The following is a 22,550-nucleotide window of genomic DNA, read 5'->3' as shown; positions in this document are numbered from 1 at the left end:
TTATTGAGGGTTAACAGCAATATTAGGTGTGCTAGCATGTGAACACCAAGGAAAGTCTAAGATTAGCAAATACAAAATGTATTTGGGTAGTCTAGCATTAGAATTATAAATTTTCTCACCCCAGTTTTTTGATGTACATTTTTTTTGCAGTAAAAGTACTTGTTTGCTTTTGATAAGGTACTGTATCCTTGGTAATGTTGAGGTTTATGGAGCTAGATTAATTAATACTGCAATATTTCAGTTACCCTTGCATGTTTCTGTCATGTAATTAGTGAGTTAATGGTATATCTATGTCTAGTGTCAAGTCCATTACAGTCCAAAAAAGTACTTTTGTATATCCCGAAGGATAGGGTTCATATGTGTTTGTTTGAACTATACGGGGGGAGGAAAGAATTGAAGTTCACAATATATTTGCAAGACTAATATAAAATACTTCACTACAGTGGTTGGTACTTTTCTCACATGTATGTAATTCTTCAAGATCAGGAATTTACAGGTTAAAAAAAAAAGAGAGAAAGAGAGACTTGACATACAGCAGTAGAGAAGAATGTTGAAATCGTCATGTTTATGCTTCTATCTGGAATCAAGCTGCCAGCTGACTTTCTGATGCTTTTTAATTGCTCCTTTATGAACAGATTATTCCATGGCTGTGGCATGGCTAACAAACGTTTTCTTTAACTGTGAGAGACTGACCTGTAGATTTTTGTTTTATATAAACCTGAGTCAGTGTGGTGGTTTTTAGTTTTGCTGTGCATGTGTGTGCAGTGGTGTTTGTTTTCTAACCACAATAAATGGAAGGCTAGACTAAACTGTTTATTTTAGCATAGTGCATTCCTTTTCCTATCAACAAAAAGACAATGTTACTGTGTGACAGGAAAGGAGCATTTTTTTTTTTACTATTTTTGAAAGTTGAGGTCATCGTGGCTGTGGCTTGCCTAGCTTCTACAAATGCAATGTTATGAACATTTAAAAATAGTATCTGGATATCTGACGCTTCTGGTTAGTATGATGGGAAAATAAAAGTCAGAATATAGTGTGACAAAATACTGCGATTTTTTTAAAACAGAGAGCCTTTCTTTTTTGGTATTGCCACAAACATGCAACCTATTTTGTTTTTTAACAGCTCTTCAGCTGTAATAACAGGAAAACGGTGAAAAGAATTTATTCCTCTTATAGATTTAGCATAGTATTAACAGTATTGATTTTCATTAGTAATCTGCTTCTGTCACTCTAAGAAAACATTAAAGAAATTTAAATCTTTCTTGTGTTTTTTCTCATTTACCTTACTCTAAACTCTCCTGCAAATACATCTGTGTAGCTCCTAACAACACTCTTGTTTGGTAAACGTTATCTAATAATGTCTGTTTAGTATCATGTTCGCAGCGTTGCTGGATCAGAAATCTTTTTTCCTCTCTAACAAAAGCAAACTGAGTAGCTTTTGTATTCAGCTCTGAGGTATTTATGTCCTCTTTTCCCCCATCCTGAACATAAATGTTGGCATTCGGTTTTTGGGGTGAGAATTAAGTATGTCTCAGGTATGGCCAAAGTAAAGGAAGGAGGGGGAAGATCCTAATGTTCATATTGTCTTGTTTTGCATCCATGTAGTCTCACTAGCAAGTTTAGCTTTTCTCGGGTTTGTTTATTTATTTATTTATTTAGTATGTGCTAATTCTCATGGCATATCTGTGTAACATTTCTGGTTTTATTCCCTCATGTCTTTAAAGCTGGAGTGCCTAATGCAGTTAGTAAGAGCTGGAGCTTCTGTAAATGCCAGTACAACACGTTTTGCTCAAACACCAGCCCACATTGCTGCTTTTGGAGGACATCCACAGTGCCTGAATTGGTTGATTCAAGTGGGGGCCAACATAAACAAACAGGTACGGATTGATGCATATTTCATGTCTGCATATAGTTTTGGAAGGAGTGTCTTGGTCCCTTTTTACTACATGTGTGATCCTTACATTCACATACACATAAAAATAATGTATTATTTTTAACATCAGCTGAAGTCAAATGACTTCATTGTCAGTTACAGACCTTTTTCATTATAGTAGAGAGAGGAGTAATAAATGTCCTTTAAGCCGCTAAAGGTTTGGAGGACATTTGTTTTAGGAATTGACATCTTGCTGCTTCTTGAACAAAATGGTATGCTGCTCTGGTGTTGGCAGCATTAGCAAATATTCCAATATTGTAATGCCTCTTTAGGGGAAAGAAAAAAGACTAGCAAGGAACATCTTACTTATTAAATATGCTAAGACTTGAAAAATTCCCCATTACCTGCAGAACCATGAGGCCTTTGTAGTGCTTCATGATTCAGTCGTACATCTAACTAGCAAGGTCTGCTATGGTTTATTTCAAGGTGCATCTGGTTTCATACTGTTTTCCTTTTTAGATTATTTCTAAAGCTTTTCTAGTAACTTCCTGCAAATAGGTCAGAAACACGTACTTTACTAACAAAGAATGAATGGGTGATTTATTTTTTTTTTTAATAATTTTCCATTACTTCTACTGTGAGTAAGGATAATTTTATTTGGTAGCAGAGAATGCATTAATGTAGCAAAATTCCTGTAAAGGACTGTTGTACTCTGGTACAGTAACAGAATCGAGTGCTTAAATCTATCATGCTTTTAGATAAAATGTTTGTGGTACTGAATGGATCTATTATGCCTGCTGGGCATACATAATGTGTGCCTTTATAACAGTACTCAAAATTATTATTTATAATATTCTATGAGAGTAATTAATACTACAGCATACGCATTTACTAAAAGCTGTAGTATAGCACAGCATCTGTAAAATGTCTGGTCTGTTAAATCTTGCATCATACTTTTCTTAAAATATTTAATGGCCAGACTGTGTTTTATATGCAGTAGAGTTAAGCTAAGTCTGCTGAAGAACTTGAGCATTTGCATTTTTAGAGTTTGGTTTTTCTTTTTTTAATTAAATCTATGCAAAAATAAGAAATGGGGAAGTTTGTGTTGAGTTTTCAGAAAAGAAGGCTGGTGCATTGAGAACAGCTGTTCACCAGGAGAATTGTAGAAACAATGAAGGTGACTGGATGCAGAGGCTATAGATCGCATCTTCTCCTTGATACCTGACAAAAGTAACTTATGCAATAAGTTATTGCTGCATAGTGGTAGAATCTTCAGAAGAGAAAATACAAGAACTATAAATGCATCTGGAGACCAGGTAAGAATGTAAAGAAACGGTGATTAGAGAGGAAACATGGCATGCACAGAATAAAGATGTACAAATATCTGCTAAATGAGAAGAGAAGAATGAATGAAAATGAATGAATGAGAAGAATGAAAGTTTCCAACTATGAGGATAAAGAGAAGAACTGACCAGTGAGGTTGAAATGGAGTTGAAGAACAAGCTTGCTGTCCTGGAACGTGATGGGGGAAAAAAAATCACATCTAGTGAGTGAGGTTATAGCAAAGAAGAAGGTAGCAGCTAGCCCCCAAATGAAGAGGAGAAGCGTGCAGAGAGATCTTTCCATGGGCTGAGGGCAACATGCAGATGACTGTAAAGGAAAGCAGAAGGCAGTGTGACATGCAGTTAAAAGTAGACAGGAAACTCATTCCAGCTTAACGAAGTCACCAAGACTAGCCAGTGACTTGGGAGTCTTTAGGAACTGATGGTCTGTCACCAGAGCAAATTCAAATAATAGATCAGTGGTCCTCCACAGGAGGAACAGTACTGTGGTTCTCAAGTTTTCAAATGAGATAGTGGTGATAGTATCCTGTAGAATTCTAAGGACAGATTCAGGTATTGACAGGCAAAGAACACTAATAGAGATAGTACTGAGAGATGACACTGTGGAAGCCTTATTGCTGTTAATGGTAGGCTCAAGTTACACTTGAATGTAATAACTTCTTTTTGCCCCTTCAAAATGTTAGTTGAACAAACAAGAAGAGGTATTCTAGATTTGGGTTGATCATAAAATGAGAAGATAGCTCTGGTTAATTAAAATGGTAGTAGAGACAAAAAAGTCTCTTAAGTTCTTTGTAAGGATGCACCTGGTCAGTCACAGTGGTTTCATGTGCATGAGCACTGAAAGCTAAACGGTGTACCTTGGTCATACCTATAGCAGCAAATTCATCCCACAGATATTTGGAATGTTTCATACATGGCTATGTAAAGCATAGTGCATGCTTTGCTCTCCCCAATTCCTTCCAGCTGTTCATTGAATTGCAGTCAAATTCTGCTATTCTTGTTTGATTTGAACTGCTTAATAAATGATCTTGGTTACTTATTTAACTTCCAGGCACTTTCAGGTGGTCATCTAGGGCTTCCACCCACACTTTTGAGCTTTTGGAGCACTATTTCCTGATGTGTATTTTGTTTATTCCTTCCAGCTCGCTGACTGATGCTGTACTTCAAACAGACATAGTCATTGGCTAATGCTTGTGTGAGGACAAGTGTTCCATGGACACTGGATACAAAACACATGCTGAGAAAGATCTGGGAATACTTGATATTTAAACTAGTAAAACTTTCCTTCCAAACTGACTCCTGGTCATTGGCTACAGACTAACCCATCACCTCTGGAAAAAGAAAAGGATAGCTTCTGAAAAGGAATCCACTCGAGTCTCTCAGTCTTAACGTAAACCTCCGGTACTCAGTAGACTTTGCATGCATGCTTTCTCATATCTGCCCTGAGGTACTGTATTGTAGCCCATGCTGCCTGCCCTGAAGTTTAGGACAACTTGAAAATGCATATCTCTGTGCTGGTGACAGTTGCCTAGGACATCTCTCAGGCAGCAGCAATGAAGGACAAATGCTGAAAAACTGCTTGTCCCAGCCGTACCATACTCCTCAGATAAGTTCTGTGAGTATATCCTGTGATGCCCAGCCCTCTTTTATAACTGTATGTGCTGGCTAGAACCATCTCTCTCACTTTAATGATCAGTGGGCAGTTCTCCCCCCTCCCTCCCAGATCACCACAAAAATTCACAGGAGAAAGCTGAAGTGTCACGCAATGACCTGCCTATTTCTACCCAGCAGCGGACTCAAGAGAAAGTCCTGTTATTTATTTTTTTTCCTTCAGTGGGCAGTGCCTACTAATAGTTATTAATAATGTGACTCAAGACCTGCACTCATCTACCTGCCTGCTCTAGTTCACTGTAACAGTGCAAAGTACTTTTTGATTAAAAAGCCTATTACTTCATTTAAATATGTTTTCCCTCTAGCCTCAGCCTATTAAATATTCTGTTGTATGTTGCCTGTATTGATTAGCAAAACACCAGTTTTGTGTGGCCTGTCTTAAAGAGAAGGGATAAGAAATACTGCGTCCTTACAGGTGATGCAAACTTACTTTTCATCTAGCCAGTTACCATCATGTGGCAGTGATGGCAGATAGATTTAGGAGGGTTAGACTGCCCGTGCTAGCAAGAACTGTAAACACGCTGATATCCTTGGTGGGGAGGAAGAAAACACTCATTCCTTTGGTATGTTATAGTTTTGTATTTTAAACAACAATTTGGACTAAATCCAGATAAAAATATTCCATCGGCTCTCATCTGTACTCAAAATTCAGAAGGAGAAACCATCATGAATGCAAAGCATTTTTAGCAGCGAATGAGGAAAAAATACTTGGTATTCTCCAGCTTCTGCTTCTTGGCTTCAGAAGGGGTAGGGTGCTGGGTTCAAGAAATCTGAATGGCTCTTGAAACGTGATCAGCTGGTAGAACTTGCAGTTCAGTCAGTTGAATTAAGGAATGGAGTTAGTTTGTTTCTCGTCATGTAAAATAGTGCTTCTGTGTCTTAGTCAGATATCTATACTAGAAGTATTTTGCAAGTGCATTGTGTTATGGTTTAACCCCAGTAGGCACTGAAGCACCATGCAGCCGCTTGCTCATTCCTCCCCTCGGTGGGCTGAGGGAGAGAGTCGGAAGGGAAAAGTGAGAAAACTTGTGGGTTGAGATAAAGACAGTTTAATAGGTTAAAAAAAAGGAAGCGAAGAAAAACACACCCAAGAAATTCAAGTGATGATAAAAATTTTTTAAAACCCCCACACCACAACCAAAAAATCCCACAATTGCTCACCACTAGCTGACTGATGCCCAGCCAGTCCCCAGGTCCAGCAAACTCCAGCCCCCCAGTTTTTTTTGCTGAGCATGATGTCATATGGTATGGGATATTCCTTTGATCAGTTTGGGTCAGAGGTCCCAGCTGTGTCACTCCCAGCTTCTTGTGCACCCTCAGCCCACTGCTAGCTAAAACATCGGCATATTATCAACACTGCTTTGGTCACAAATCCGAAACGTAGTGCCATGCCAGCTACTATGAAGAAAATTAACTCTGTCCCAGCAAAGACCAGTACACATAGTTGAAAGCTTTCAGTGTAAATGTGCATGGGGGGGGGTTGTTTTTTAAAACAAAAACCAAAACACCAAAACCAACTTACAGGTAAGTAACTTTTTTTTTTAAATGACAGGGATGTAAAGATACCAGTGAGTGAAATGAACTGACTCTTATCCAGGGACTTGGAACTTGGAGAACAAAATATGAAATTTGCTCGAAGTTCAACCTCAAGATCCTAAAGCCAACAGAAATTTGGATCCCAAAAAGACAGAAAGAGGGAAAATAGAGTAAAAAATGGCTTTAGACTGAACTGAAAAAATAATCACATCTAAAAGAGGCCTGGGAATAAGGAGAGAGTTTGAGAAACATATTTAATCAGTAGAGGAAGTGTCTTTTGAGGTTAAGCAGCATAGTGAGGAAATGCAAACTGATTAATCAAGCGGAGATAGATTTACTGAGAAAATTTAAGGCAAAAAAAGCAAAAGACTCTTCAGCCACATAAATAAAAAGAGAATAAGGAAGGAAGCTAGTTACTTGCTCAGTAAAAAGAAATACAAGTCAAAGGTAGTCCAGTCATGAGTCCAAGCTAGAGAAGACTGCCCTTATCTTTGCAAAAGGATAGTCATGCTCCTCCAAGGGAAAGGAGGAAGATGTTTGACAGTGGCAGTGAGTTGCAAAAAACCAAATGTGCCTATGATGTGTCATGACTCTTTTTATCATCTCTTCAGGAGCACTGTGCACAGAATACTTAAGTCTCCACAGAAACAAACAAACCTGTGCTATCTTGAATGCTAAATTAATAAAACTTAATTCGTCTTTCTGCTCATTTATTTACAATGTGACTTCTGGATTGTGAGAGAAGTTTGGGCTGTTGGTGCAGTGTTACATCAGAAGAGTAAATGGGACCACTAAAAGTTCTGCTCTAGATATGAAAGGCCAGTACAAGTTATTGATGTAATCCCTTCTGTAGTAATATTCCGGGGAGGGAAGCATCAAACTGAAGCACATCTGGGAACTGTGGACAATTAGAAGGATTATGAGGTATTCTCAAGGATAATTAGGAATTTGTAGAGCCCCTCAAAATAAAATAACTTAGTTTGCTCCACATGGCCAAAAAAGAGATAGGGAAGAGGTGTCTTATGCATGAAAATGCGCTAGCAGTCTAGACCCTGAACTGTTCTCTGAAGCTTCTTGGAGAAACCTCTGTTATTGCTTTTTGTCTTTGGTGCCATTCATTCCAATTGTTGAATCAAAACAGAATTGTTCTGAGTCTCATAGAGTACTTTGTTTTCCTCTGTATGCATGAGTTTGGATGTGTTGAAAAATAAGTAAACTTTAAAGCTGTTTTTCAGTGGGAGATAATTTTTTTTTCCTTTCAGTCTAGCTCATAACCCAGAAAGAATTTCTTCTTTGTAGAGCTAGGAGACTATTTCAGAAACTGTTTCAGTGCAAATAGATTTGGTCCCATAGGAGAACTTCAAAAGAAGATAACATTAGTGATGACTGAAACTTAGGTGCTGTAATTAAAACAATTGCTATAAAAATCTAAACCCATATATTCTGTTGTTCTCTTAAGTATTTTCTCAATTCCTTAGCTCTAGAGAAGAGACACGCACTTTTCCGGGCCAGTGATTGAAAGAAGCCCTTCTCAAGACATGTATTCTCTTCTGAGATACTAACCTTTTTCTGGTTGTTGGTGACAGGATTGTTAGCTGCTCTATTCTGTAATGCTTTGTTAGCTGCTTATTCTTGTAATGCAGTGATGAGGAGTCCTTTTGCAAAGGGCTTTTTTCATCCTTCTAGCGTTTCCCCACAGCAGTACTTCATAATTAAGTTCTCTAGATATTGCTGTGGGCAGCATGCTAGGTTTATGGGGCTAGTAAAGATTTCTGTCATCTTCGTCATACGCATGGCTAGTTGAGCTAACTTTCCCTAAACTGAATTTATATTGAATGATTATCTTTTAAGTTAGGGTTGGGACTTTAAATACTAATGCTGAACAAAAGAGGCAAATCACTTCTTTTCTACACTTTCACCTCTTTAACAAAAGGAGGAGGGGAGAAAGGAAACAATAACAAAATGATGAATCGAAGACAGCTTCCATGATGGGAAAATGTATTACACTATGGAGAAAATCTTCCTGGATAAATTAGTGCCAATTGAATTTCCATGTATGATAGTTAATAAAATTGTGTCCTCTGTTAAACACCTCTGTTATCCTGTAACTTCAAGAAAAGTTATAAATAGGAGAAATTATATAAACTTGGAAAGCAGTCTTCTATTCATCAGCTACAGACAGCCATTTTGGAATAAGGGCTGTATAGGTGTTTTTTAATAACTAAGGACTCCAAGGAGTTTTCTGCTCTCTTCTGTCTCCAAACTTTGTGTCAGCCTCAGCAATTTTGCTTAGTTTATAAGAGGTAAACTTGGTCTGGTACCATTATTGTTCCCTGCTGGGGGTGGTAGGTGGTTCACTGCTTGGCTGAATATATGTCTTAAGCACTGGTAAACTGGCTTACCCTCAGTGAATTTGTAACTTGTTATAAAAATATTTCACCATGAAATAAAATTGGCAAGTAGAAAATTGAGAGTATATAACACGTAATCCAAAATTCATCTTCAAGTTATATTTACATGGTCTAAAAGATGTGCTTTAATTTCTGAGAAGCTTGGCAGACAGTTTAAAACACTTGTTACCTTCTATCTATCAAGATGATAATATGATCATATTTTGAATATATTCACATTTCAAATAGAGTTAAAGCATAACCAGTACTGTAGAGTTAGGTGTGAACACTGTTGTGTATGAAGACTGGTGAGTCAGTAAAGGTGCTGTGTTACTTTAATAGCTAGTGTTAATATTTTAATAAAAGGAATGAGGAAGCAAAAATGAGGTACGTACAGTTAGAACATGTTTAATATCAGTGGCGCAGACAAATAAAGTCTGTAAAAAAATTTGGAGAGAAAGAAGATGGGGAAGAAAGGAAAAAAAACCCCGCGCTGTGCATTGAAAGTGTTGAGGACTGTGATAATTAAATCACGTAACAAACCAGTAACTGAACATTTACTTGCTACTTCAAGGCCATATTTCATTACAGATTCTTCTCTGTGGTTTTTAATATTGATGGTTAATTGCAAGTACTGAATTTCATCTGCAGCCTGTAGATCACGATGCATGGAATTTACCTGCTGCTTGCCAGTTGCATTTGTAAAATGGCTGTAGATTCTCCCTGTTACCTGCAAAGACAGACTGTAGAGAGGAGTTGCCTGAAAAGCAATACACTACTCCCAGTATGTTTGCACATAATACAAAGAGATTAAACGATTGGATGTGTTGGTTAACAATAATGGAATGCAAATGGATAAAGGTAGTCAGAAAAGAAAAGCATATAGGACACGAGTCAATGTGTATGTCCCAGGAGAGATCTGGCCTGGCCTGCGAACTCCGGGCATACTTATATGAGTTAGCTATGCGTACACACTCCTCACCTGGTGAGTATTTGTGGCGCAATACAGTACTGCATAAGTTTGTCAGCAAGATCTGAAAGCAGTATAGTCCCACAAACTTGGCCATGCTGCTTCTGAATTCAAGATGGCTTGCTCAGTCCAACATATTGGGAAAGAAAAGTGCTAGGAAATAAAGGTATTAGAGTAACTTGTTACGGTGGTATATGTTGTGGGTTTTTTTAACAAATTTTGCTGAATATGACTCTGTTGATTGCCTAGTTATTGGATAAGGCTTAGCTTGTGAGTTAGATGCCCTTAGCACTATTTCTTGCTAAATATCTAATATACATGACAGCCTACTGCAAACTTGAAAATAGTAATGAAGTACCTGATGCATTTGCTAGCTAATAAATGCTGCTTTTATATATCTGCTTGCTTAATTAAAGTGAGTAATGTACAAATAATATTTTAATTTTTGGAAAGATTATGCTTGACAAAATGTAGTTTGTCTTTACAGGATTATGTTGGTGAAACTCCTATTCATAAAGCAGCACGGTCTGGTAGTATGGATTCCATAAGTGCCCTTGTGGCTCATGGTGCGCAAATAGAGTAAGTGAGGTATTTTTTTTGTTGTTGATTGTTGTGTGTTTAGCTAACTAACTTAGACTAGTAAACATAGATACTAATGTCAGAAAGAAAAGTCAAAACAGCAGACACCTGATTAAAAGACAGCTAGACATGTTCAACTGTAATGAAGCCCAAGATGTTTTGCATGTCTAGTAATAAAGTCTATTTTACTTAAGTGACACCAGTGTGCAACATTAGTATTGCATTTATATCTGATATATTAAAATATTTATCACGCTTCTGTCAGATGACCCCAAATTGTACACTTTATCTAGCGTGTAGTTATTTTTTACAACAAATTTACACCTTGCACTGGTGAATAAATATAGAAAACAATGCAAAAGCAACATTTGTGCAAAATAGCATCTCACACACTCTTTGCAGTTAGTTTAATACTGTTTGTTAGTATATTGTGTATTTGCCCTGTTAACTTTTTTCTTTAAAGGTTTATGTACTGCAAAAACATTCAGAAAATCTCACAAACTTTTGCAACTTACAGCATGGACAAAATGGATGCAGTTTTCACCTAGAAATGTTGAGTATAAGCTCTATGGCTTATAATAATGTAAATACTTTAGCAATTTGTTTTAATTAGAACTAGCCTTATTATCTTAAATGGTAACTAGTTACTGTATTTTAACCTGCAATATGAAACTTTTAAGTTGTAAGTGAAATGAGAATCATGTAGTTAATTTCTTGTTTTACCCTTTGGTTTCCATCTTACTGTTTTTGTAATGTTGCCCTGATAAATCTACCATAAAATTTAACTCTTTCAATGGTATCGTAGAGTATTCAGGAAATATAGTACCTTTTAAGTTAATAGTAATGAACAAATTGCTTTATATGAAGAGATTGCTTCATAGAAAAATAACACTGAAATAACTTACGCAGCTGTCTCGGTCAGTTATTGACAAGTTCATGAAATCAGTCTTAAATTGATAAATTCCCATTTTGAACTCACTTTCCGATATCTTAAGATAAACTTGGATTTAAATTTACTGTGGAATTGAGCAAACCTTAATTATCATCATCAATTAGTATGTAATCTTGTGATTTTTATGAAGTATCCAATCAAAAGAGAAGTTGTGGAACTGCATAAACTGTAAATGAGTGAGTTAAGAGTCTGATGTAAGGAGGAGGGCATGTTACATCCATAGGACTTTCAAAATAAGTAGCTGAGTAACTGAGGTTGGGGATGTGGCTGCAACTTTAATTTGCAGAACTAAAATTTGCTTTTTAAACATTGTATTTGCAAGCCATAGGCAAAACATTTCTGTAAAACTTGGAGAGTGATATCCGCCTTTAACCAAAGCTATTTGAAGCCGAAGTAGCGTAGGTTTATAGCAGTTTTAGTGAACAGGAAATAATTTGAATTCTCAGTTTTCTAGCTTAGAATTCCATCTGTATTTCAGTAGGATAACTTGTCGCAAGTTCTATAGGGAATTAAATATCAGATCCTATCCAGAAAATGGTAAAATCAGGGATGCAGATGCAATAGGCTGGTGGAGCAACCCATGTTTAGTCATTTAGAGGATCAGGACTTGGGCCTGTCACCTGAGAGAGCTAGCTATTGACTGATTGGAGTGAGGATTTTTTTCCATAGAATCTGGTTTCCAGGCTCGGAATGTTAAATTAGGCCAAATCCACGTATATGCTTTTTACATTGATTAATTTTGGGTTATCTGGGTTTGAAAACTGGCCCCATATCTCTAATGGTTATGTTGATTTCCTGATTTTTGTAACACCTTGAAAATGTAGATGCTCTGAAATTTTTGACTGCCTTTATTTTATGGCTTAAGTTAGAAGAAAAGGAGAGGGATTTTATCCATATATTTGAGTTCTAATTTGTATATATTAACCAAAATGATAATTGACTATATAGGACCAAGGCAAAAATTTTATAAAATACAGAGCTAAGCACTAACTAGAACTAAAGTGCTGAGCTGTACTGATGGTCAATATGGCCTTTTTTTATGGGGATTAGATCTTCTAACCCAATTTTTTCTTTATTTCTTCATACAGTTCCGGTATCAAAACCTAGTTACGTGAAGATGCAGAGAATATCCCTTGTGACTGCAAATAGTCAAATATACAGCTTATACCTGATATTTATAGTAGACATCAAGTATTGCACCATCCCTAGTTTTTTATAGAAAGTAGAACAGGGATGTTAAGATTTCATTATTACACGAACACTGGTAATCAGTAGTGTAATATTGCAAGAAATGTATTTTTTATTAATGAGTGATTATTGAAATACTGCTGTTAAAATGAAGTTACTTGGAGTAGTGTAATCTTTGGTATCAGTGTTTACCATATTTCTACTTTATTCACTCCTTTAGTTATATTGGAAGCCAAAGAATATTGACAATAGTCCAGTAAGGATAAAAGTAAGAATTTTAGTTTGAATAAAATTGCCTCTCTTGAATTGTTCTAGTTTACTTTATTTCAGGCTTGTTAGTGTATTGCTTTTACAGAGAAATACAGTATGTTGCAGTCTCTAAATTTCATGAAGTTGTTGCATTGCTTTCCTAATTGATGAGAGAGAATTTGGGTCTCTATTCCTGTGTAAATTTTTAATAATATTACAAAATAATAATTGTACCCTAGTGAAAATATTTTGATTTTTTTTGTGGTATTTACCTTCTCATTTTAGCTGAAGCATATTCTGTGCACAGTATGTCCTACAGCCATAAAAATGGTTGCTCCACTAACTATGGTATTCATGGACCCTTGAAGAGGGGGAAGCAGGTGGTCACAATGTCCTCATATGAGTGAAAAGGTTTGCTGTGTAACTGACTTTTTAATGTGGATAGTACCTTTTAAAGTATCCATAATAACTGCTGGATTTTCACTAAAAAGCATAATTATGCGATTTATGTATGGTTAATTGTGTATTATTTATCATGGTGACAAACAAGTGTCCACAGCTCTTTATGGAGGAAAAGCCTTCTTGGTGCCATGTTTTGTTTTGCTCTTCTACACTATTTTTTGAAATGCTGGGTATTAACATAGTTACATAGATTGCATCATAGCATATATAAAAATATAAAATTCAGCTATAATCACAGGACACTGAGGAATAAAAAAAAAATAATAAGCAGATGCAGCTGTTAATTATACTGATTTGAACTTCTTCCAGTTTCATGTCCATTTTCATGCAGTTCCTTGTTCTTTGTGTCCACTTATTTCTGAACAAAAATTCTTGGGCAACTGTCACTTGAACAGTTGTGTATTCCTTAGTGACTTGATTTAGAGCTAGCAGAGAAGTTTCAAATGCTATATTATCCTGGGATAGAGGGAAGTGTAACTTGGGGGACAGGATGTGGCTTGGTGTGCATCCATCTAATAGAACGCAAGTACTTGCTTACTTCAGAGTTTGGTTGATCAAGATGCTTGAATAGTAGCACAGGAAAGCTTTTTATTTCCCTGCCAGAAATCTTACGGGTTTTTGAAAAATTCATTTGTATACCGTGATGGGGTGCTACAAGACCCAAAAGAGATACTTTCCTTTCTGGTTTCTTATACTCTGGTCTCCAGGTTTGGGGAGAATAACTGACATGCTGGGATAAATATACCAGTACATCTGTTTCTACCAGATGACAGATTCATATCGTGATGTTGATCTAGTTTAGACAGACACTGCAGCCACTTTCTCATTAAAGCTGTCTTGAATTCATTTGAATGTGTAAATTCACTCTTTCTGTAATGCCAGAATGTCCTATCTCTGGTATTTAGTTTTTCAGCAAAAACTTTATTCTCATTCTTTGGCAGTGGCTTAATTTTAATTCCTCTTTGCAAATTCATGTGTCATGAACTGGATTGTGTTGTTTAAAAAAAGGCATCATTAATTTCTTTTTTCTTCTTCACAATTGCTCTCCATCCTCCATAATGGAAATCTGTCCAATGTGAATATTTTTAGTGCCACTGGATTAGCCCTTTGTGAAATTCTAGTAATACATTTCTGTTTGAAGTCTCTTTCACATTTCAGTTATGACCACTCCTGTGATATCTCAGCTTTTGTTCTTCAATTTGTACTTTCAAGACTTCTTCACTTTCTGAAATTCAGTCACCTTTAGTGAGGAGACAGAAGAAGAGTGATGTGTAGATTTCATGATGATAACTCAGAAACCAGCCATTCCTTTGTGTCATAAACCTTCGTTTCCTTTTCAGTCTGGAGGGGAAACTTGCATGGCCTCTTCTCTTGAAGGCTCTCAGTTCAGAGATCTCCTCCATTAGTTTCTGGGTTTCTTCCTCATTTCTTAAAATCTTAGCAGATACTTGTAGATTTTTAACGTTTGTTTGTTTTTCTTACCTAGCTAACTTAACTACCAAACTTTTAATACTGCAGTCCATTTCTGGTGTTAACATACTTGCGAAGTGCCATTACTATGTCATCTTTTTACTTGAGAAGCTGTGCTACTACATTGATTCAGTGTAGAAGAATCAACATCCTACTTGCTTACAGTCATTAACATCATCTTGAGAGTAATGCTTCATGTTCTTGCTGATTATTTGTTTGGGAATAGGATGTAGGTGCTTTTTCAACAGAGTGGTTCTTATCTGTTCATTAGTATATTAATATTTATATAATCTGTTTGGTCCTTTTCAAACTCAGGCCACTTCATACATGATTCTTTTTGCAAATCTGATAGTGTGCTCACCAGATTGCAGTTAAACTGCTGGATTAACTGCTGTTGCTGCGTTACTAGACAGTGCAGTGTAGTTGAGGAAAAAATGTGGCTGTTCTTTCATTGTATATAGCACGCATTTTAAGGGCCATCACTGCAGTCGTCTTGTAGTGACCATTCTGCAGTACGGAGGCCACGGGTGTTGGAATTCATTTTTCCTTTCCTGCGTTCCGTAAATTCTTACGGAGAGGCAAAGTCAAAGCGGTTTGTACGTTTCAGCGGTGAAACTCGAATTCTCCTGCAAAATAATTACAAGTAAAGCTTACTAATTTCTTCCATGTTTGGTTTCACGCTTGATTGCCGTCCTTGCAGAGGAACTTAACGTGGTTTGTAGGAGGTTGTGACCATGAAGGAAGGCAGTAATTTGGATTCAGTCTCAAGGAAAGATCTGGAAATACTGAAGCAGAACATACATGCCTGGATAACTGATAAACCAAAAGGTGTAAGAGAGAGGCTCAGTCTTTCAGTAAACAAGGATGGAAAAGGGTAGTTTTCAGTTACAACTGTTTTGAATAATTGCAGGAAGCTGAGGGAGACTCATTCCTGTTCAGTTTGAGAGTGGATTATTCTTAGTGGGGATGGAATAACAATAGCAGTTACTGACACCAGTTCAGAAATAGAGAAGAATGTGAGAGGTTGTACTTCTTATGAGTAAAGTTAAGTCCTTCATTAAAGCAGTGATATTTTGTGACCTTTCTGGAACATAAAGGAAGTTCATAGGATATGGGTCAGCTTGATAGGGGAGTTTACTCATCAGTGATGAGCCTTTGTGATTTATAGCACTGGTTTCTCAGCTTTTCTTCAGTCCAAAAGAGCTGGTAAGTGTTACCAAGACTTTTAAATGGGGATAGCTCAGATTTCTGACAGGAATGTTAGGATTTTTTTGTTGGGAGTGATCTGCCTTCACATACGATACTGTGCTAATGTTCACTGTGCAGCTTCGCTTCAGATAGGGTGGCTTTTATTTTCTGTAAGATAAGCTATTACTGGCAACAGAAACCTGGGTGCGGTTAAGTCAAGTGGAGAAACCAAAGTGTTACGAAGTGGAACTTGTCCAGAGCATAAGTTAGATACACTGGAAGAAACAAGGGGGCAGTGTATTCCCAAATACAATAGTCTGATTAATTCTGATGGTTAGTCCAGACGTCGATGGTGGTGACGATCTGTACGGGCGCTGTGCTTGATCTGCTGATATTTTTGACTGGGTATGTGATGAAGGAATGGTTAATTGCAGCACATTTGCTCTAAGTTCTACTGTGTTGATTTGGATTTCCTTTGCCCTTCTAGTTTGTGTCTTTCCGGTAAAGTTGATCATAGTTCAGCTAGTACCTTTGAACCTGGACAAAAGATATCGGGCAGTTGTGGCATGGCCCAGAACATGTTCACGTTGGTCAGAAAAGTTTTCTAATGTGTGTCATGTGCTACAGGTTACAAGATGTATCTCATTGCATGGAGGCCTAACAGACCCTGGAAGAGCTTTGGCAGTTACAGCTTAGGGAAAAAGTTGCTCTTCTGTTTCCTTCTTTGTATTTTGCTTGATGTTGTGCATACGTGGTAGATACATTTTTCTTTTAAATGGAGGAAAATACAAGTTGAAAAAAATACTTCCGTGAAGCTCATTTAAAGTGGTTTTATGCATTTCAGCGGTTTCTTAATCCAAAAGATCTTCTGTCTGCTTGAGTAAGAGCATGACGTTATTTTTGTCACAAAAAATAAAATTTTGTGGAGTTTGATAGTCTCCCTCTCCATGCCTATTATGAGAAAACAGTGAATCCATCTAATATCTTCAGTCCTTTCATTCTTTATTTTTTTCCCCCTTTTGGCACAAAAACACTTTTTTTCTTTAGTTTTATTCCCAAGCTCTTACTGTCCATGGTTTTTGTACTAAGTCTCTTGAACTTTCTTCCATGCTTGGCACATTTGAGAGAAGCTTGCTTTCTTAATTTTTCTAATTCTAGTCTATCATTGGTTTTCAGTTGATGTGTTGAGGAGAAATAACATGATTTTATTTGTTACTAGAGGCATCTTGGCAGAATCTGCGTTGCAAGGCTGTTTATCTTTTCAAGTCAGAGTTTTCACTGAACCTTTCCTTAATAGTCTTCCATAATGCTTTCCTCATTGCAAGCAACTTTATCTGCAATTCCTGGTCTGTTTCTAGAAACGTGATAGCAGCAGCAATGATAGTTCTCATTTTCATAAAGTTGGCTGGCTAAGTAACTCTTATAATGTCTCTGGACTTAGAGTGGCTGCAGTACTAAAAAGATGCTTGTTTGGAATTCATTTTTGCTAGTGATTGAGGAAATGTTTATTTTCATTTTATTACGTCTTTTCTGTTATGCTGTATTGCAATCAGACTGTTGTTTTAACAGTTACCATAGTCTTTCCTACCATCCTTTTGTGAGTTGTGTTTAGGAATCACTTACATAGCCGGATATGAATTTAAAAACGTTGATTGCTGATACCAGGCAAAGTCAGATAGGCCTATTTTGTTCGGGCAAAAGTTAACTTGGAAACGTGAATTATTTTTACAAGAGATACTGAAAATCAAAGTCCACTGTTTGAGGTCTTTCTTAAAGCATATAAATTGGAATACAGATACAGCAATAAATCACCACCTGATGGTGATGCTTGTAGTAATTCTGATGTTGCCTACCATGGTTAATGAATTCTTTCTTCTGCCTGCATTTGCTCAGTTGTGAGTTAAAGTATCTAGGGGTTGATTATAGCTGCATAGTGAACCTTGGTGTTGATGTGAAAAAAAAGTGGCTTCACAGAGAAGAGCTTCCTTCTTTCCAGCATATTCACCTTGTTATGATTTTGGAGGATGTTCTGAGAAACTCTACCATTGTTTTTAAAAGTCTAAAATAATTTCAGCTGCCACAGTCTTTGTTGTGAAATAAAAACTTGGCACCAACTTGTGCTTTTGTAGATGCCCAGTATGTAACTCTAGCATGATTTTTTATAGCTGTCCCCAGCAGTGACACACGTCTGTTTAGTTAAGAATATTTTTCTCTTGGTATCTGGAAAAAAAAAGTTTGAAACTATTTCACAACTTTTGTATTTGGACACCAAAGGGTTAAAACACTTAAAGTTTAGTATTTTAAAATCATTTTGCTTTAGAAATTTTAGACTAGTATACTGATGTTTATACAGGAAACGTTTTTTTCTCACTGTGGGCGTTTTAGTGTTCTGATCTTTTTTTTCTCTTTCTCCTTTTGTTTTGTTTTAATCCTTGTATCTGCTAATTTTTTTTTATAGGAATAGTTACTAATTCTTTTGAGATACAGCCTACTAAATTTAAAGTAATTGAAGCCATGAGTTGACCGGTAATTTTAATCCATTCTATATAAATTTCAGTGAAGAACTGACAAATTGGTTTCAGGATGAAAGTAATAATGCTTTAAAGGCATAAAAGGCTTAGTATCTTGTTGTTAAGGTGGTCACATGATAATGGCTTACATATTGAATAATGTGCTACAGCACTTTATGTATGTTAATGTAACTTTTAATCTTAATGTTGCCTGCAAATATGTGATCCCTTATGATATAAGTTTCCTGTTTATGCACCATTGCCCGTTTAAATCAAACAGAAGATTCTGAAACTGTAAAAACTACACATGTCAATGTTTTACAGCTACGTAATTCGAATTGACTTGATTTTTTCAAGTAATCCTAGAAAGGGGGAGCATTCCATATAGAAACTGCTGAAACTGCCACAGGTGCTTCTCCGAAAACCTTACAGTTGTGGCATTGAATGTTCAGTATCGCTTCCTTTCTGCACACAAGGCATACTGTTGAGGTATTTGTTGCGGTGATTGGTTTTAATGCTAATCTAGGAATTCAGATATAGAATCTATAGATTTGCATGCTTTGCTTACCCTAATTTACATTTATCTACATTTTTATTTGTAAACTAACAATAGATAAGTTGAGATCAGTATTTTTTAACAGATATTACATTGATATACGAAAACTGTGGTTTATTTTCTTAGATTGTCGCATGGCATTAACAAAAACACAGTAAGCTGTAGGAGGTGTAATCACTATTTAAAAATAAACATTTAGGGGATTTTTTTTACATATATGAATGTTTTTTTCAAAAAGATTTGCTGTTGACTTTTTGTAGCAAACATTTGTTTTTCAAGGTATGTGACATTATAAATGGAAGATAGTGTATTTCAAATGTATTTCTATGTTAAAGACACACAGAAATGTACTTGCTTTTTTCCTCCGATAAGTATAAAAAAATATGAACAATTGAAACAACTTAGAATCAAGTTCTTTCTAACTAAATTCAGGGTAATTTATAATTCAATGCAAGAAGCACAAGTCTTTATCTCTTCTTTCTACAGATCCTTCTAAGAGTAAATTTTGTGAGTTACCTTGAAGTAAATCTTTCTTACATGAAGGTAGTTATATTTAAACAGTTCTAAGTTTTGTTTTATTTGTTTTGGTTTTTTTACTTTCTATAACTTAATCATAGTGGAAATGTCTTGCATATTTTTTGAGAGCTTGCCTCAGATTTTTTCCTTCTTTTAGTGAGCTTCTCAAAACAACAAATCGTGGTTAGATTGAAATAATGAAAACAACCTCCTAAACTGAAGCTAAACTGAAAGTTAATTAATGTTTCTGTATGCCAATCCTGATTGGTCAGCTAACATATTTATCTCTTTTGGTTTTGAACAACAATTTAATTACACTGACAGCCAGCATTTTTAAAATCATTTCGGAAGAAGGAAATATACGCTTCATCGGTGTCCTCTTTATAGCTGCTTTAATTTGATACCAGGGCTCTCCAGATGAACTGGGCCTTTAAAATGGGAGTTCTGATGATGTCAACCAAAGGGAGAAAAACAGATTTTAAAAAAAAAAGTCCTCTTCATGCCAAGATTAGTCAGTTTTGAAGACTGCCTGTGGACATCACTCGATGGAAGAAGAAAAATGTCTTAGAAGAGTGTTGTTTTTAAACACTGTAAAAGGTGTATGAATAAATGCATATACAAAAGTCAGAGCTTTAACTCTTAATATAACAGTGCACGTTTTGAGTTTATTTATAAAACACCTGTCACTACAGAACAGTTCAAGTGTTAAATGTCATCTGTCAAGGAACTTCAAGATCACCTACTTCTACTCATCCGTATCCAGACTTGCCTCAACTTTTCTCATGGATTTTTTCCTATTTAAAATAACTTCATAATATGAAAATGTATCTTTCCAATTACATTTGTCTTTCTTCTTTTGCTTTGGAGTTAACATCTCATACTTCTGTACTTCGAGGAAAACAATATATCTTTATCATTCCTAGCTCCCGGATTTTTGCCTAAAAGAAGGCTGAGGGTAAATAATATTATGCTTCATGATTCTAATTTGTTTCTAGTAATAAGAATTACATGGAAATAATGAATAAACTATAAAGTAACAAAATACTGTTAAGTGAAAGAATCTTAACAGGACTCATCTGTTTTTCAAATACTTGAATTGCTTTGGAAATGATGCAAGGTATGTGTTTTCGAAGTGTAGAGTTAATTGACTTTCTGACCCCTTACCAAAACTGCATTTAATCCTGGGCAAGGTTAAGTAAGGAATTTTTCTCCCATTTGTCAGTTCAAGCCTTCATGTATGTTACTGTCTGCAGTAGGTGCCAAAAAGGGAATTATAATTTTCAGAGCTTTAGTTTTCAGTGTCCTTCCTTCAGTTTTTCCACCTGTTCCTGTAGCTGGACTGACGTCCATCAGCAATGTCTTCAGTTTTTGACTTTTTTTTTTACTGGAGAGAGAGAGAGAGAGAGAGAGAGTGTTAAGTTTTTGGAGCACAGCTGTCTGTTTTGACAGTAACTAGGCCACCCTTTAGAAAACACTGCACCAAGTCGATGAATACTTTTTAATAAAGGACTGAGTAATCATAAAATGCATGTAACTTTTCAAGGCTTAGCCTGATTTTCTTTTCTTTAATATGACTTTCTTCCATCTTTCCACACCTTCCTTGCTGGTAGCTTGTTCCTTCATAAGATCATCTTTGAAAAATACCGGTCTGTGTAGCTTGTGATTTGCCTAGTCTTGTTTCAGCTAGGTAGCCTAGCTTAGAGAAGAACCCTGAAAAGAAAGAGAAGCTTGTCCTCAAGTTTGGCATCTTTGTTGGGGGGAAAAAGAAAAAAACAAAACCCCAAACAAAAAAAAACCCACACCCACAAAACCTGCAGGAAATTTCCTTACTCATTTTTAAATTCTGAGTAATGCAGTTACAGAAATAGAGCTGTCATATTTGCTGTATGATCAGCAGTAACAAAAGGGCAGCTTGCCTGAAGATTTAATATCGAACAGTGTGTTCTGAGCTTTGCAGCTTCTGCTATTTCAAGGTGTTTAGGGTAAAAGATCAAAACTAGTACTGAAGGGATTTTTAACTTACAAAAAAACAGAAGATGGGCGGACGAGAAGATTTTTTCAAGAGACATGAAGTTTTGAGGTATTTCTGTCCATGTTGTCCAGCGGTTTACATTTTTTTTTTCACTGCTTTTCTTTCACAGCCTGGGTCTTGAGGTTAGTTTCAGTTATATCCTTTACCGAGTCAAATCCTTTTTCTTTATGTAGGCAACTATGAGAAATGAAGAGAAATACCTTTCAAGGGACATCTCTAATAACTGAATAGTTGAAAATTTACTTAAATAATAGCGATTACCTCTTTGAGTTTCCTGCTTGTTGATTTATTTTTCTTCAACCACGCAGTCCATGTCATAGCCTACTTAATAGCCAAATGAATCTTCAGTTACTACTCCCTCTTCTTTGCATTTGATAGTCAGTTTACATACAATTGCGGTTAATAACCAAGGACTGACATAGGAATTACACATGAGAGATTGAACTCCTCTTAGTCTTATGTGTAGTTGGGGCAGTGAATGAACCGTTTCTGTTTTCATTCCTATGATGGAGTCTGTTTACAGGAATGGCTTTTATATTCTTAGCTCATGGACTAAGTTGAGGTAGCTGCTTCATTTTCAGACATTGGCAGCATTTGAGGTAGACCAGACATTGCAGACTGAGTAATAGATATGTTCCCAGTTCCTTGTTACTGCTGCTGGAGCAGGGTAGTACCACTCCAAGTCTAGATTGGCGCTTTTAAAGAATGGTCTAGTACACGTCCTAGCTTTTTAATTCATTCAAGTACTCCAGGGCTTCTAGAAGGACTGTATAAGACTATATTTTTCTGTTACGCGCTTGGAATCCTCACAGTGATGGCAGTACTTCGACACGTTTTAGAAATCTGTAAAACTATTCCAGTCTGGTAAAACTTTGTCATACCTGTTAAGAGCATTTTCTTTCCTACTTTGTACATGTGGCTAATTGAGTTAGTTGTTTTTTCTTGGATTTACTTGCATTTTGTTACGATGAGCTAGTATAACATGGCTAGGCCTTGCTGCATTTTGTGTTCCCACTGACAGATTTTCCTCCTAGAGAAGGCTAGAAAAATCAGCTAAAGAAAATG

The 22,550-nt window shown here is 36.3% G+C and overlaps 1 protein-coding gene across 1 annotated transcript in view; it reads left to right on the top strand.

Annotated features, from left to right (window-relative positions):
* ANKRD10 (ankyrin repeat domain 10) overlaps window positions 1-22,550 on the top strand; it is a 39,339-nt gene that overhangs the window by 4,980 nt on the left and 11,809 nt on the right. Inside the window, exons 2-3 of the mRNA XM_082304811.1 lie at window positions 1,725-1,877; window positions 10,271-10,362. Coding sequence (XP_082160937.1) covers window positions 1,725-1,877; window positions 10,271-10,362 — 245 coding nt within the window. The remainder of the gene's footprint in view (window positions 1-1,724; window positions 1,878-10,270; window positions 10,363-22,550) is intronic.

The sequence above is a fragment of the Platalea leucorodia genome (assembly GCF_965183815.1).
Source record: "Platalea leucorodia genome assembly, chromosome: 2".
NCBI lineage: Eukaryota > Metazoa > Chordata > Aves > Pelecaniformes > Threskiornithidae > Platalea > Platalea leucorodia.
The sequence above is the reverse complement of the archived record's forward strand: the minus strand, read 5'-3'. Positions and strand labels throughout refer to the sequence as shown.